General features: G+C 36.0%; 1 protein-coding gene across 1 annotated transcript in view; it reads right to left on the bottom strand.

Moving 5' to 3' along the window:
• Positions 1 to 1,034: 1,034 nt before the first annotated feature.
• Positions 1,035 to 17,304, bottom strand: part of PHIP (pleckstrin homology domain interacting protein) — a 106,712-nt gene continuing 90,442 nt past the window's right edge. The window contains exons 32-40 of the mRNA XM_053937843.1: positions 16,931 to 17,056; positions 14,905 to 14,977; positions 14,454 to 14,504; positions 14,011 to 14,160; positions 12,397 to 12,549; positions 10,241 to 10,404; positions 9,485 to 9,765; positions 9,010 to 9,171; positions 1,035 to 7,239 (exon numbers count right to left, since the gene is read on the bottom strand). Of these exons, the coding sequence (XP_053793818.1) occupies positions 6,593 to 7,239; positions 9,010 to 9,171; positions 9,485 to 9,765; positions 10,241 to 10,404; positions 12,397 to 12,549; positions 14,011 to 14,160; positions 14,454 to 14,504; positions 14,905 to 14,977; positions 16,931 to 17,056 (1,807 nt within the window). The 3' untranslated portion in view covers positions 1,035 to 6,592. The remainder of the gene's footprint in view (positions 7,240 to 9,009; positions 9,172 to 9,484; positions 9,766 to 10,240; positions 10,405 to 12,396; positions 12,550 to 14,010; positions 14,161 to 14,453; positions 14,505 to 14,904; positions 14,978 to 16,930; positions 17,057 to 17,304) is intronic.

The raw sequence follows: 17,304 nt of genomic DNA, 5'->3' as shown, positions 1-17,304 counted from the left end.
TGGCTTATGCTTGGATAAGCACACCACTATTGCTGTTGTGCTGCAATACTGGAAATGTACATTCAACAGAACTACCACCTCCAGGACATAACAGCAGCACCAAAGTGTGTCATATTTTCAGTATTCTTAAATTATTTTCTCCAAGCAGAATGCGCCAATGAGCAAAACTCACATGCTTGGGTCAGAGATTTTTCCTCAGTTGCTAAAACAAGTCTTGCTTTTGCCAGACTTCATGTGGAGTCTGTAAAGTCACAGGGAACTCAATTCATTCCACATTCCTGTCGCCCAGAAGCACACATACCTGCATCTGGGAGGTGAGTGAGGGCCTCTCCCATCACTTCCTTGTGTTTTCAGGTAAGGAACGTAAGGGAAAGATCATCTGATAAAGCAAATAAGATGTGAAATTAAACAGAATCCACATTTCTTTTTTATTGCATCTATTGAACAGAAAAATGTAGATAGAAACAAACCAACCCTACAGTTTTGTGAAAACACATCCTATGTCTACTTTTTCTTGCATCACCCACTCAGGGCAGCTAGGCTGCAGACCGGTACTCTACAGGAGGGAGGCAGGGCATTCTCTCTGCTTATGTGTTTCTAGCTTCTTCTAGAGCTGTTGGGAAGCAGAGATTTCCATGGATTGGACATAGCTCTGGTACAAACAGTTGTCACCTGAACAGGGAAGGCTTCCTGGAGGGTGGGAGGCAGATGCCCTGGTGCACACGTGAAAGCGAGCTAAGAGGACTCAAGGAGGTGTCTTCAGTGCCAGACACTACTGCCTTTGTATTGCCTCTGGAACTGCAGGGCTTAGTGAAAACCCCTACCAAACAGCAAATTCTGATCTCTATCAGAGAGTGCTCAAGTTCCAGTTTTGTCTGTTCCCACTTACCCACCACACCATACTACCAGATACAGCTATTCCATATTCCACAAGGAATCAAGAGGAGCTGAATTTAGGGAGCTCTAAAAAACATACAACCAATCATCGCATAGCACAGTAAATTACCAGATAGAAACAAACACTGTTGGACAGCTTAGAAAAACATGTTTTCTATTTATTTAAAAATAAGTTTGTAGTTACTACATTGCAGTGACAGTAATTCTTACACGTACATTCTAGTTTGTATAAAAGGATTCAAAGTATTATGCATCAAAACTAACATAGAAAGTGTCCACATAACAGTAAAGAAATTTCCAATCCGTATGTACAAAAAGAAAGGGCACTGTTATCCTGGTGAGATACTTCAGGTTATATATAACATGATAATCTAGATTTCTGGAAGAAAAAAAGCTTTGATAAAGCTAAAGAATTATAGTTTTCAAAACTGTTACTCATTACATACAACAGATTTGTGTTTTACATAATTCTGTACAAAATAAGTGTAATTTTTAATCTGAAAATCTGTCAGTTTTAAAATTAACCTTTCTAGGTAATTTACTTGAAGTTGAGCTCCACTCTATACATATTGAAACATTACGACAGAATTTAATTCACGCATGATCATTATCCAGTTGTCCACCACACTTCTGCAGTTTTAGTATGGTCCAAAAATGTAACTTCTGTATGGTCTCAATGCATTAGCAAACCAACCTGCACAGTTGTAAGCACAAAATAGTACATGTACATCACACAGTACATGACAGGTGCTTCTATTTCTTTCTACTCCTAATTTGTGTGACCTCATTCTTTGTTCTTTCAGTGTAGAAATTCATAGTATAGTACTACTTTCCCTCCCTAAAATGTATTGTTTGCATTATTTGAAGTGAATTTCCTGATGTATTTATCTGCATTAAAAAGGACCCAAATGACTACTTGTCTCACTATATACCCCTAAAAGCTAAATTTATTCACCCTTATTTTATTGCAGCATATAAGGTTTCTCTCTAGAGTGCCTTGAGGCTGTTAGAACCTTGGGAAAAGGGGGGGTGGGATGTGAGGGGGAAGCAGCTAATCGCCTTTTTCTGCAATTTAAGATGTCTTTTAATCTGGCTTCCTGGCATGTTTCCTTCTCTAACACACTGTAAAAATGACATGGCGAATTCCCGCATTAAAATCAGCAGAAACACAAGAGCACCTGGAGGTTAGCTCTGGTTTAAAAGCTACCTGCTGTTTTCCTCCAGACATCACAGAAAGTGAGCAAGCTGTATTCACAATTCAAAAACAAGAAGCTACGTAAGATGTCAATGCCAGATTTGTTATTTGAAACACATTGTCAAGCCCTGACCAGATTTATGAAATGTCATACACTTTCCTCTGCATACGAACAAACATGTATATACAGTAATTTACAGCAGAAAACTAACAGCCCTTTTATCAGTTGAATATCTAGGTCCCCTTGGAAACCAAACTGTTACAAGAACTTCAGGGATAAAAGAAAATACATACTCATTTTACACGGTTCACTTGTCTTCATTTAGGTCATAAACAGAAAACGAGCTTTTGCTGTTTCTAGGTGAGGTTTCAAAACCCTCTACCTTCTCTATCACAGCACGGTAGCAGAGTTATAATTAAATATTTTAAACACTGTTAAAAAAAAAGGCAAAATGAGAAACCTTTGACAATCTACTATAGACAAAAATACACTATTTTAGAATAAGGCAAGGACTCGGGACACAATGTGAATATTGTGGTATGGCTATATTTTAATTGACCAGTGATGTTAAAATTACCTCAACAAGATTCACATGCTACAAATAAAATGTGAATGTTGATGAAAGTGAGCTTAAAAACCTCTAACCTCCAATCTACTAAATAAATACAGGGTGAAAGGGTCCCATCCAGTTAAGCCTATTGCTTTTATAGAACCAATCAACTATTTAACATGTGCCTAAATTCAAATTACACACTAAAGCATTTACTTGTAGTCCTCAATCCAACAAATGTGAGCAAAATATTTAAAAATGCGGTGTAAAAATCGTAACAAGCTTGAAATTACCGAATGGACAGACTGTTTTTTGTGTTGCATGTTGTCCTTTTTTTGGTAAGACAAAAGCCTCTGGCACAGAATTGGTACTTAAAAATATTTGTACAGCAGTATAGTGAATAAGCTGTCTCTACCCTACAATTTATTTTTTAATAGATATTAATATCTATACGTGCTGCATCAGGGTCCTTTATCAATGAATAGCTTTACAGATATTAAGCTATAGTAATATTTAACTCAACCAACTCAACCTTACAAGTCTATCAACAAACTGATCACAGGTACAAACCGGACACTGTACAAATAAACACCTGTAAATCTTTATCACAGCAGTCGAATCACTGGAGGAAGACATTTCTCTGTGAAGTTGTATCACTGGTCATTGCTGAGTGACAAAGAGCTCTAGTTCAATATTGACAACAATAATGAACACTGCACTGGTAAGATTTCAGTTCAGTTCCCAGAGAACACACTAACAACAGAAACAGAGGGGCTGAAGATTGTTAAGTATGTAGGCACAGGTACAGGGTTCCTGTTAGACATTTAGAGCACACTCATGACAGAAGCAGAAGTATTTCCTCACTGGCAGTTAAAGAACACACTGTTATGGAGATACCACTCAGCAGCAAAGAGCAATTAGAACGTTTCCCAGTATAGCATACAAGTACCAGAACAGTATCCTCATATCCATGTCAAATATAAACAAATGTCATGAATAAAACTGAGTTAATTGCTGCCAGATCATTTGCATGTGTGTGACTATGAAGCTATGTTATTTACAATGCAAATGTAAATCACATGAGGTTTTGATACTTCATTTTCTGAACCAGTTGTTAGGTACTTGAGATGGCATTATAAAACATGCATATAACTATAGATCTTAAATTAGTTCAGAACACTGACCAATAGTTTATTGCTCACATTTAAAAACCTAAGACTCTGTAATCAAAAGCTCTTTTTCTGTATTGAAACAGTATCTCACAACCACCTCAAATAATAATTTTTTCCCCAACCAAAATACAGTCTGATGGTGACTAAAGTCTCATTAATAAAGTTTGCAACCTAGTGAAATTAAATTATAAAAAAATATAACTTTAAAATAAATCTGGTATTAATTTCTAAGAAATGTCTAGCATTGCTTCCATAAAAAAATTGACCCAAATTATCCACAGTTTATTTTTAAAGGAAAAACATTAATGTATCTAATAAGAATCAAAAACTTTCTGGCTAAAGTCACCGATATTACTGGGTGGGAAGCAGTACCCATGTTCTGCAGGTAAGGCCTTCTACCCCTGTAAAATTAAGATGTACACTCCTCTACCTACTGTTAAGGGAACGCAGATTATTTCAGGTTCCAAAACTTACACAGAAGGTATTTTTGATATATAAATATATACATAAACATGCCATATAAAACATTATTACAAACGGAGTAAATACAGAAGATGAATTTTAGATATAATCTATTTTATATATTACAATGCAGATAACATCAGGAAATTACACATTTTCAAATGATTGCCTCCATCAGTGAGATTTGACAAAATTAACAAGTAGAATCAATCAGTTTTGAATTGTGAAGCTGTATTGCAGCTGTCCAAACGTAGCTTGTTATCTTACCATATGTTTAGTGACTTCATTTCAATTGGATGATAAAGAAATACTTATTAGAAAAAATAAATATGCCAACAAATCAAATTCAAACTAATCCCTGGCCCCCTAATTCCAATCCAGAACAATTCAAAGAGGATCTGGAAAATATCTCAGCCATTTTTTGTAGCAAAATGAACTACCTAAAAATAGGTATGGTGGATACTAATATGCTATCCACAGTAGCCTATTTCTATTACTCTTGGTGGCAAATACCAACATTCTTTGTTCAAACTTTTAGGCTTTTTTTTTTTTTGTAAGAAAATAAAGAGTGAAGAATCAGGCCTCAAATACATATACAGAATCTGTGCATATTTAAGATCTTAATTCTGCATGTCTTCCCTTCCAGACATTGTAGATGATGTGTAAAAACAACAAAAAAAAGTATAACCAGAAAATTTTGGTTACATTTTTGTACCATACCAGATCTCAGTAAATACCACTACTTATGTATTTTTTTCCTTGAAACTGGACAATACTTTTTTTAAGTGATAGAAAATGGTATTAAGGTTTGTTTGTAAAGGTATAAAATAACTAAATGTACCATAAACAAATAAATAACTGCTTTTCTTTTCCAGAGCAGTACATATAACAATACATTCCCCTAAGTCATATAGTTATCATTTACAATAGACAACTTAATTTTAGTAAGGATGCAAGAAATAATAGAATACAAGGCACAATCATTAAATGGAATTTTTCTTTAGGGTGTATATTGACATATGTCAGCGTGATATACCATAAAAAGTGCAGAAAAACACAATGTGCAATGAGACCACTGTATAAAACATGATTGCATAAAAAGTGATTTGGCCTTTTAACCCTAATAATTGAAAATAACCAATCTTCCCCTTAAAATTAAACTATAAAGTATGACATTTTAAAATTTTCAATTCTAGTGCTATCTAAAAAATCCTGAAAAAAATTTATACCTGGGTAATATTTTAGACATATGTGTTTATGTATATATTAATATATACACATACACTATTCTTTGTAGGTCATTTCAGCCTCTTAAGCATGTCTAAAGTTGTAGAAACAACAATCTGGATCAGAAAGTAAACATCATAATTCCATACCTGTCCTGTAATTTCCTTGAATCCTTTAACCAATTATACATTTAGACTAAAACATCTCTGTCAAAGGACCCCACCAGTGCATTATTTTCTACCAGAAGTACCAAAAGGATACATTTCAGAACAATGTTAACAACTTACTATTTAAAACAAGACACAGCTTTTATCACTGCAAATGGTATGCTGTACTGACACTCAAAAGAAAAAAAGGTTTTCCACTGCACTGATTCTCAGTCTTTGGCACAATAAACAGAGATTTAGTGATTGATACAAGAATCAAGGTCTGAAAAATTAGACATCAGTCAAACTTTTTCCAATGTGGATATATATATTTGTGATTACATTTTTGCTATGTTTGGCAGAACTTGGATAAACAATGGCCTGTGCTAGGCTTCTTTTGCAGCTGAACGTTCCATCACAACTGAGATTAAACTTTTACAGATTAGCAAAGTTTGGTATTGTATTATTTAATAGAAATGCAAGTGAATTTACTGCCACTTTTTGCCTAAGTCTGCCTTCCTAGGCGACTTGACTTTACAATCAAAGTGTACCTTGCATGGTCAAAAATAGATTTCTGTTTTCAATTTGTGGCAATTAAAAGTTCTATTACCTCTTTTCAAGTGTGTAGAGATATTACATATACTTGAGCAGAGTAGCTCTGAACTCTGTACGTCAGTCAGAAATTGCTTCAATTACTCTCAACCATGAACAAAATGACTGTTGAAATGTATAACCTATTTGGAGGGCAATAAATAGCAAAAGTTTAAAATATATATTTCTTTCAAAGAATGTTCTTTCAGTTTATCATTTTGCTAAATTTTTCTCCTCGAATCAGAACATACTCTTCTAACCCATAATAGCAGCAGGGAAGCAGAAGTCTGTTCTGCTGTTCCTTAACTGTACCTGCTTCATAGCATTCTGAAGTAAAACCCTTGGTAAAAATTACCAACCAATTAAATTAGCTTTTGCTTTTTCAGTCAACTTTCGGACTCTGCCTCTGCTTGAAGTTCCAAAAGTTAAGGAGGTGTCTTCAAACAATAGCTGCCTTTGCTCTTCCTCAGAGTCATCTTCATTGTAAAAGGCTGTCCTCCTACCCTGGTTTCTAGTTCTCATGTGAGGTTCAGAATCTTTAAGCTCTTCAGAACCCTCCTCCATAGGCTCGTGTGTCTTTTTCCTCCTGCTTCTCGTTTGCATTTTAACATTTGCAGGAGCTAAGAGGTCTGAGCCTGGCTGGCGGATCTTTATCTTCCTTTTTGGCTTTCTACCCCCTCGGCCTTTTTTTTGTAACAAGTCTTCCTTCACATTATTTTCAGAAAGAGAATTGCATGCAGTAGAAACAGAGGCTTCCTCTGGTATATCCCTTGTGGTCTGGATTGTATTCTGCTCTGCAACCTTTTGCTGTTCAACAATTTGTAGCTTTTTTGGTTTCCTGCCTCTTTTCTTGTGCACCACCACTTCACAGCTACTGTTATTAGTCTCCACCTTGGGCTTCCGTCCAGGACCTCTTTTAACTGGAGGTTTCAAAGGCTGTCCTCCATGTCCATTTACCTGAATGTTTCCTGATGCCAAAGCATTATTCTTGCAATCTGCTGTAAAGAAATGGTACAGAAATGTACACGTCACATAAGAGATCTGCATTTACAGTCATTTTCACACTGCCTTAATAAAACTCTTACTAAAATATCTGAATGGATTCACAATGATTGCCAATCTGTCAAAATCTAAGAAACCCAAAGTTGAGCTCACAGAGTTTTTTTCTGCAATGGAATGAGGACTAACTTCTAGTTGGATTTAGCACATGGTAGCTGCAAGGAAAAAAAACCTAAGAAACAAAAAAAGCCAGGAAAAATGCAGGAGGGAAAAAAGAAAAAAAGAGAACAGCAGAAGAGTTTTTCTCAGATGATATAACACCAGTGGACAAAACTCCTATTTTGTATCTGCAACAGCAAAGGGTTGCTCAAGAAGCATTGGGAATGGTGCAAGGATTTGGAATGCTTCACAGTAAGTCATCTGGAGAAATAAAGAGTTTCTTTCAACCTGAGGTACCATCTTTTGTATCAAATTTGTACAGATTTCTCACACTAACAGACAGCATAATGTACTTGCTTGGAGACTTTTACAGGGTATGAATTTTCATTACATGAGGGGTAATCAGCTTCCTCAGAGGGGCACGTCACTGGACCTCTTAGAAGGATGTTCTGACACCTCAGCCTTGCCTAAAATATGGCCAAGAAGAGGCTCCTAGCCAGCATGATAGTTCCTGCAGCCCTTTCATGGAACACCCACGCACAGCTTCTGCTGTTTGCATGTGCACCATCAGGCACTAAAAGCACAGCCTCTTCTGTCCTGTGAGTGGATGTAAGGAGACAGGACCATGTCAACAACATTCAAAACCCCTGATATCCCATCCTGTACCAGCTGCATATTTAGCCAGGCAATGTGGGTACAGCTGGGGCCTTTGTGAGAAAGCTCACAAGCAATGGACAGATGATTTAACTTATCAGACCACAAGCTACTTTTTCAGAAGCATGGAGGAGTAAGAAAGAACTCCTTGGGGAGAGGACTACAAGGAGTAGGCAGATTAATTAGATGGGACCCAATTTGCAGACTACTGTGTCCCCATTTTCAGAGAAAAGATGTTTGTTTAGTGGATCTACCTGCTTCAAGCATCTTCCTAACAGTTCAAAGCTCCTTCATAAACAGGAAAGCTTTCTGACTAGGAGATCTTATTTCATCCTCCACAGAAGCTTTGAATTTTAAGGTATTCTGACATCAAAAGACCAAGCAAGCTCACACAGGAGATTTCATGAACTAGGTCCAAGCAGGCCATTCAAATATACTAAAAACAAGCAGTAAACACTGCATAGTTTGTTGTTTTGGTTTTTTTTTCTGTGCCAAAAAGTGAAATAATGATCCTCTGATCCTTATGCTTGCTGCTCTGCAGAATGTCATCACACTCAGTGTTATTCGACCCAAATATAATGCACAGAAGTTTTATGTGATTAAACACACAGGATTTATAAAGTGTAACCATGCAGAAGTCTGCTTTGGAATTTAGAAACTTATAACATGACATTTGTAATAATTTAAATTAAGGTACAGATATGTTAACATCTCAAAATCATCTAGACAACAATTATCACACCATGGAAATTGTGTTAAGAGTAGTCAAAACCGTGCTAATTCATCAAGAGGGAAACTAATGGTGACTGAGTTGTTCCATTAGATTTCCCCATTCTGCTAAATCTGAATGCATTCTAATTTCCCTACCCCCCAATTACCACAACTAAAGTACCACACTACAGTCACTACATCAATAACTCTGAGGGTGGGGAGGAAGTTCCAGAGAAATTTGGTACCTTGTGGATTAACAGTGGAAGATTTTACTTTGCGCTTTATTTGCTTCTCTTTCTCAGGATTTTCTTTTGTGGAGTTATTCCTAGTGTTATGACTGGAATCAGATGGGGAAGGGTTTGATACGATATTCTGGTTCTTGGAATGTTTGGTTGAATTCTCCAGTACTAGAAGGATAAAAAGAAAACATAATTATCAACTTAAGTAATTTATATTACATTCAATCTTGTTGGGCTAAACTCATGTTCTACTACAAACAATTTGACTCTGTGATCCAAAAGGGAGAGAGCTTCCTAGATAAAACAACATAGCCTAACTTGTTCAATTTTCCTCTGAAGAGCCTCAAAGGCCCATCAGTTTGAAAACAGAACCAGTCTTAACTGAAAGAAATAGATCAGATTTCCAAAGAGCCAGTTTTATCTTTAAAAACATTCATGGCTTAATTAATAGAAAACCAAAACCAAAAGCACCCCAACTTGCCTGACTTTGCTGACCCTGCAGTGGTATTAGGCTTTGTAATTAAAGGCTTTATAGTTAAAGGCTTTGCTGCTGAAGAAGTAGATGGTTGCTCTGTAGCAGCCACATCTGTAATCCCCCTGTTGCTTCGAGTCCGCACAAGGGAGGAGGCCTCCGCGGCTTTTCCATTCATCTGAGGCGGAGCGTGTCGCAGTGCTGTCGACCGTGCAGCTGCAGAAGATGATGAAGTGGCAGAAGTTTCTGCCTTCAGCTGAGGTTTTATTAATCTCCTCTTCCTTTCAGGGCTGCAAAAGAAGTAACAATTTGTATCCTGGATGACCACCTTGTCATTTTACAGGAATAAATAAAATTAAATGCTAGTGTCTGAGATCGTGGGAGTAAAACAATCACCTCTGCATGAAGTATGTTAAAAATATGGCATTTACTGTGGAAATTCATGTAAGTTGTGAGCTTCTGGAAAGTGAATCTTTACAATAAATACTATAGTTATATGATAAAGCATGATGCCATCACTATCCTAACAATGCTGTTTTACTGTACACATTTAGCAGTTATTTGAATTTTAAGCACTTACACTAGGATAGCTCTAAGTAAAGTTTAAAACTCTTCCACATCATAGGGACTTGCATGTCAAAGCTACCATTCTGCAATATAGGGAATAGTAAAGGAAGTATTAAGAAAAAAACACACTAAGTTTTATTCTTTAGGTATGTCATAAATTCACAGCATTTCATGAATACTGTAAAGGAATTAATGTACCTGGATGCAACACTACTGGAAACTGAGCTGCTTCTGCTTCTTTTTTTCCTTCGTTTCTTTATTGTATTTCTTTTATGAAAGCGTAGGGCAGATTTATAATCTGATAAAATAGAACTTATGTGCTCTTCAAAGAAAGCAGAAAGGCGCAAGCTCATGCTGTAGATCTAAAAAAGAAAAGCCAATAAATAAGTTTGATACCTTTCCAAAGCATCCCTTTACTTATTTATCACTGAACAACAGCTAGAAAAGTGAAAAGTGATTAATATAGAAACGTTTTAGGGAAATTTACCATCTGCCTCAATAAATATATGCTAACCCATGTGTAGGTTTGCTTTAACTATTTTCATGGTTTTGAAAATTGTACCACAACTGAAGATGACACAGAAAAGGAAGAATTGGAAAAAACAGTCTTTCAATTGCCTTTCTAGAATGTAACCCTTTCTAGTTTCAACAGAAATTAAAAGAGAGATTCTTAATGTAATTTTGCTGTATCATACCAGGGTCAAGAAATCTTATTTTCTGCTCTATTAACTCGCATCCTTCTATCCTATATTTGACACCAGTCTATTCCTTTTATATATGAATGGATACTGCAAGTAAGTTGGCTGCAACAGGTACAATAAATGTATTGGAATTATGTAAGTGCACTTTTTTTCCCATCTCTTGGATGATTTACAGAGACTCCCAAATTCAGTTTAGATCACAAGTAATTATTTGAGCACAGTTGCTATTAATTCTGGAAACAAAAAACACCAAAGTGACCTGCCTAGGTACTTTGAGAAGACACAGCACCCTTTGTGTTGAAACAAAGACAATATTGAACCAGGTCCTACTTAATGATACACCAAACCATCTGAGTGTCAGACTCAACAGTTTTGACAGATTCTGCACATGTTACTGAAGATAGCATGCATGTTTGATGTGCAAGCCAAAAAAAAAAAAAAAAAGCTGATGACTTTAGGTTTACTGTTCGAGAAAGCATCAGTGACATAAAGATGAATGACATAGTAAAATCATCACATTCAACTACATATTCCATGCACTGAAAACACATAGGTTCTAGAATATTAAAACACTTGACATAAGAACATTCCACTTCTGAGTAAAGCAAGAAAAGACAAATTTATTACTATACCAGCCTGTTTGGAAGAAACATGAAAGAAATGAAAATGTCAAAAGAATCTATGAAACCACACAAAGCTAAAGATAACATCAGGTATGATGAGGTCAAGGAGAGAAAGAAAAACCACAAAAGAATCCAGACCTGCTGCAAAAGCCCTGCCATTTGCTGCAACTGAAAGAGTAATTCTTTTATGGGGTATGGCAGCCTCAACAGTGAGTGGGCCTGTCTGCTACTGACTGGAGAGTAATCACTGATCCTGCTAGTCACCTACTAAGAAATTTGTGCCCAAGTCTTAAAACAATGAAGTCCTAATGATTAACTTGCAATTTAGAACAACCAAACATAAAAGCTGTTAATAATTCTGGTTTTAAAACCTAACACACATTAGTAGAAGAAAAGCTACACAGAAGCCTTGAACCCATGTAAATATGCATCCATAATTTAACTGCTATCAGATACTGCACCTACTACCAGCAGGACATCTCAGTATGAAGAGGTTTCTCAGCTGGCTCTTTATGGAAACTGTCCTGTTTCCCACAAATCCTAAGAGTTTCATTACAATCCTACTGCACAGTAGTGAACAGCACAGAATTTCAACATCCTCTTCTGTCTATACCTGGATATTTCAATTTTGGGCAACCTTCAAAGTAGAGAGGCTCCCTGTGTGTTTGTTTTGAAAATCTGGTTTCTTCCCCAAAATATCAGTTAAATTTCACTATTGTACTCATAATCCTGCTTCTACAGAACTTTTCTTCCATGTGGTTTTCTATTTAGACTCACTTTCTAATATTTACTTTTGAAACACATATGCAGAACATCAGAAATTTTGGTATTTAAAAAGCTCACATTCCTTTCTGTTCAAATACAAAGCTGTAATTGTTTCTCAGAAATATTCATATTTTAAGATCAGAAATAATTTAACTTGTTTTTTAAAAGCCATCAAATTACACTGTCTCTCTGCTTTTTCGGTCCCATATTTTTCAGATATAAGTGTTCTTTCAAACAACAACAATGAAAACCAGTAAAATCTTACCCTTGATCTTTTACTTGGTGTATAGGCCTTGGAATTGCTGAAAATAAGTCTCACATCTTTACACAACTCCATTGGTGACTCGTAGTTGCCAGCTTCCAGTGTTTCTCTAACAGTAGCAAAGTCCATAGGCGTGTCAATAATATCTCTATAATCCTGTTTGCAAATAGCAAAGCAATTTATTACAATTTTTCTCCCAAGTCTTACTATATAATTTTCATCGGGATGAGTCTGATAAACCTGTTTAACCAAAATGTCCTGTTTAAATAGGTATGGAAGACTGCTGAAGACATTTTCCCCCTTTCCACTAATATACAACATACCTCCCTTGCAGACATACTCAGCAGGGTCAAGGTTAGAAGTTAACTGATAGATGATTTAATTCATTTTATAAACTGATTTACTGAAACGCAGAGCTCAGAATTTTGTGTCCTGAGGGTTGCATTACTGACACACTGACATGAAGATAACAGTGATATGAAAGTGTGTCTACAAGCCTTCTGGGTGGCTTAGCAGCTCAAACTTAGGACTAAGACTAATAATGTTCTCACATTTTAGCTTTAAAATATGAAGTTTGAATACTTGAGCCTAATCAGAGGCTTATCACATCCTTTCTGAAGCCTGAGCAGTTTCCCAAATGGAGACCTGACCATTTACAAATGCAATGAAGTATTAAAAACTCCACAGGCTTAGGTAGGACCCAAGTCAAGCCAATGACAGAAAAATCTTTTCCAGGCTATGGAAGAAACAGAGACATGTTCATACAAGAAAAAGCCTAAATACCGAATTTAACCAGAAAGTTTAAGTGAATCCATCAGAGGAAATAGAACCTGAAGGAGTGCCTCTGCATGTTAAACAGGCTTGTGGCACCGGAGCAGTGTGTTTCATGCCTAAGCCTAGTAAAGTGCTCTCTATCAGGTCATTTGAGGATCTCAAACACATAGGACCACTTGTAGTTGGCCACAGCATAAAGTTTAGGCTACTTAAAAAATAATGGTACCCAGTGGCTGCAGAAGTGTCAAGACAGATGTACTAGTGACTTCTGAAAGAGAAGCATTTATTTTCTCTAATTGAGACAGTTAATTTTGCCCAAGTTAATCACCATGGAGTGATATTTTACAAAACTTAAGATATGCTAGAAGGAAAGCAAGCAAAATCTTTTCTTTATTACATTAAGTTTTCATATAATCTTACCTTTAGTTTTTATACTCTGAAGAGAAACCAATGATCCTTCAAAACACATCACATGCAGAAACCAAATATATGCATTTCATATATATGACCATTTTCTTAGTCAGAAAAGGAAAGACAATGTATTTGCAAAAGCTGTATAAAAGCTGTAATCTACTTAATAACACAAACATCCCTGAATATAAAATATTTTCCAACAAAAGTATCTGAGAGAGCAGAGAAGTATTATTTATTTTGAAATTAGTTGGAAAAAAAGCAGTAAACATTGAATAAGTGACAATGAAGTGCTGAAAAGCATTCTGTCACTACAGTTGTCTGAAATTTCAATTGAAAGAACTGAAGAAATAGTCAAAGTTAAAAAAAACCAAACCAACATACCACTTAACAACTGGATTATAACCAGTCACCTTGTTCTAAAATACTCACTGGATACTCAAGAAGATCCACTGGTTGTCGAAATGGTTCAGAGTCTTCACACTGAAAAATGAGATTCAGCAGCTCCTGGCATTGCTTCTTCCATGACTGAATGTCGTATGACTGAGCCCTGTTACGTAGGCGCCGCTTCGGCTGATGATCCTGAAATGACAATATTGCCTGGTATATATTAAATAAACTAGCTGCTTTTACAAAATCTAATGGAAGAACCACCCCACAGGATATAAATGCATTCACAACGTGCAGCAGCACAGACAGAAATACTTTCACATACAACAGTTCAGTAGAACAAAACGTCAGTAAGTTCAAAACTTTCAAAAAGCTGACATTACACAATACTAGAAATATTTCAGTTTTACATTCCATTGTTTACAAATCCATTTTAGCAATTGTAGCACTAAAAAATATCAATTAAAAAATTTAAAAACATTTACCTTTCTTTTTCTAGTAGAAGTCCCCGGCACATTTGTGTCTTTCTCTTCTTCCTTTGAGCAAGATAATGAGTCGCATAAAGAGGTTAAAAAATATAAGCATATATGAGTAGGCGAGTTCTTTTATACTTTGAACTTATAATTTGAGTCTTTACAGTCCTACCCTCATCCCTCTGAGAAGCATTTTATATGACTGTCAGTTTTGAGAGCCTCTCAGAAATCTAGCAGAAGCAGCATCCTCCAGCAAACTATTAAAGCTCTCTGCACTAAAGGAAGAGAGAAGGCTGGATTTTCACCCAGTTTCCCAGCTGACAAGAAGAAACATTGTAGTGATAGACAAGTACACTCCACTTCCAAGCAGTGACTGAAACCAGCACTTTGGTCCTGCACAGGACAGCCAGCAGTCTCGTTTCTCCAGTGTATCAATGCCAATGCCCAAGACACAACCACTCACCTCATCAGAGTCAGACAACACTTTCTTCTTCATTGTATTGTATAATGGAATTATGTCATAGCAGCTCTGGTCTCTGCAAAAAGGAACACAAGCTTACATTTATTTTCTATCACCACCTGTGGAATCAATTGTAATTTGCCTAGGAAACAGAAAATATTTATGAAGCCATTCCCAAATAAAATGAGAATGTGTTTAGTGCTATATGAATACTAAGAGAAGTGAAGTAATAAGTCAAGCTAGCCATCTGCTCAAAAAGTTGCAAAATATAGATGACTTAACAGTGTGAATGTTTTAAAATTAAAATTCATAATCCTTTACCATGTATTTGTCAGCATCAGAAAAATCTAATCCTGTAGTACATAAAAGGTTTGAGGCCCATCTAGCTTTGTAAGGAGCATTACAGTAAATTTATTGTACAAAAGCACATCTTAATAATTTAATTTAGCACTCACAATGTATGACATTTGAAATGCAAGTATGGAAGGACTAGCACTGTTATTGCATAAACCTGCATAATTAAATCAGCAAAACACACTGATTTTCAATTCTTGGTTAACAAATAAAACTTCCTTACAAAGGAAAGCTCAAAGGTGTTCTACTATGTAGCAATACAAACCACCGGGCAGAAAAGTGGTTTGTAACACTTTTACCACTTGTAACTGTAAACTCTCAGCAGAAGTGTTTCATCAGAATCAGAATCCTAATACAGGCTACTGCCATTACCACTAGAACAGCTGTGAGAGAAGGTAAAAAAAGATTAACTGCAACACCCACCCCCCATTTTCAGCTCTTTAAGATACTTGGGTAACATAGGAAACTAAGAGGTATATTCTCGGAGGCATCTAGATATTTCGTTCTCATTAGAACCATGGGCTTTACTTTCCATTGTCTAGGCCTTCTACCTTCCAGTTACAAAGTCTGGGCTTTACATGACTTACTAGTTCACTTAAATTAGTATATTAATAAGCTCAAACTATAGGCCGTTATTAAATAAGAATATTCAAGAATATCCACTAATTTAACTAAGCCAATTAAAAACATACACTTTGAAAAACTCTAAGCTACATACACTTTGAAAAACCCTGAGCTGCTTAATTAATCAGAAAAAAACCCATGTAGGACAAAGATGTTAAAGAAGAAAATTAGTAACAGAAAAGCCCTTTAGACTAATATCTGTTCCTATATACTTCACTAAAAATTTTAATGTCTAAAGCAGTTAAGTGTTTTACATTCTCCAGCAAGTATCAGAAATCACAGGCACTGGAGAAATTGAAGATTTATTTATGGACTCAAAGCCCTAGATTTCCAAATACTAAACAGAGTTCTAATGTTTTTTTAAGAACACACAAAATAAAAAAGAACTAGATTCAATTTAACACTGACAAACTAAATCACTAAAAATGTCACAATTTTTGTTAAACTAATGAAGTAGCTTGCTGTGTCTACAAGGTGGAAACAGCAGCGCTCGTTGTGTACGAGCAAACCAAGGCTGTGAGCACAGTAAGCTCTTACAAACTTAAGCTCTGTAGGTGTGTCAACTGACTGAAAAATCTTAAATATTTGTCATTGAGTTTGTCTATAGATAACAACAGAATGTTTGAAAGACAGCTACAACTTCAGTTGACTACAAAGCCTTTAATTTTTACTTTGCATACATATAAAACATCATTTTCAAACCTATTATAAATTGTAATCTAGATTTTAGAATTATGTTAACATAGCCAGTATTCAAACTTAAAGTTAGAACTCCTAACTTACCAATGAATATATCTGTAACTCCATGAAGATACTCAAACCCATTTTTATAATTTAGGAGTAAGTCTCTCAAAATAAAATGCCATGCCAGTCTATGCCACTCAATGTATTACAAAACTTGTTTTGCAAACTTATGAATGCTTTGTCACCATAAGCTCTATTCTTTTCTGCCCCAACAGCAGACAACAGGTTTATTTTAAAAATTCAGATCTAAAAAGGTTCTTAGCTCAGTAAGAGATAGGAATAACAGCAGACCTACTAAGCAACTCACTTTATGAAGTGTAGCAGAAGATCTGTGACAAATTTGGCAGATTTGACAATAGGACTTCCAGGTTCGTTAAATGTGCGAGTGTTGTGCTCGATGTAGCGGACTTCCCACATTAACGAGGAAAGGCGCCTGTACCAAAACAGTTGGCAGAACAGAAGAGGAAAAAGAAATAACGACAATTTCTAGTGATGTATTTGAACAGGGGAAAAAACGTTACAGCCTTCTTCTCATTACCACTCGTTTCCCTTACATCAGAAAAGGTGCACATCGGATATGCTGCCCTAAGTGACCAGCAGCAGGCAGCTTCCTCTGGCTTCCCATTCTTATGTGAAATTCTATGGTAATCTATACAAATGGCTTTAACATACAGCTGACAG

Source organism: Vidua chalybeata, chromosome 3, assembly GCF_026979565.1.
Source record: "Vidua chalybeata isolate OUT-0048 chromosome 3, bVidCha1 merged haplotype, whole genome shotgun sequence".
NCBI classification, from domain to species: Eukaryota; Metazoa; Chordata; class Aves; order Passeriformes; family Viduidae; genus Vidua; species Vidua chalybeata.
Note: the sequence above shows the minus strand (reverse complement) of the source record. Positions and strands in the feature narration are given on the sequence as shown.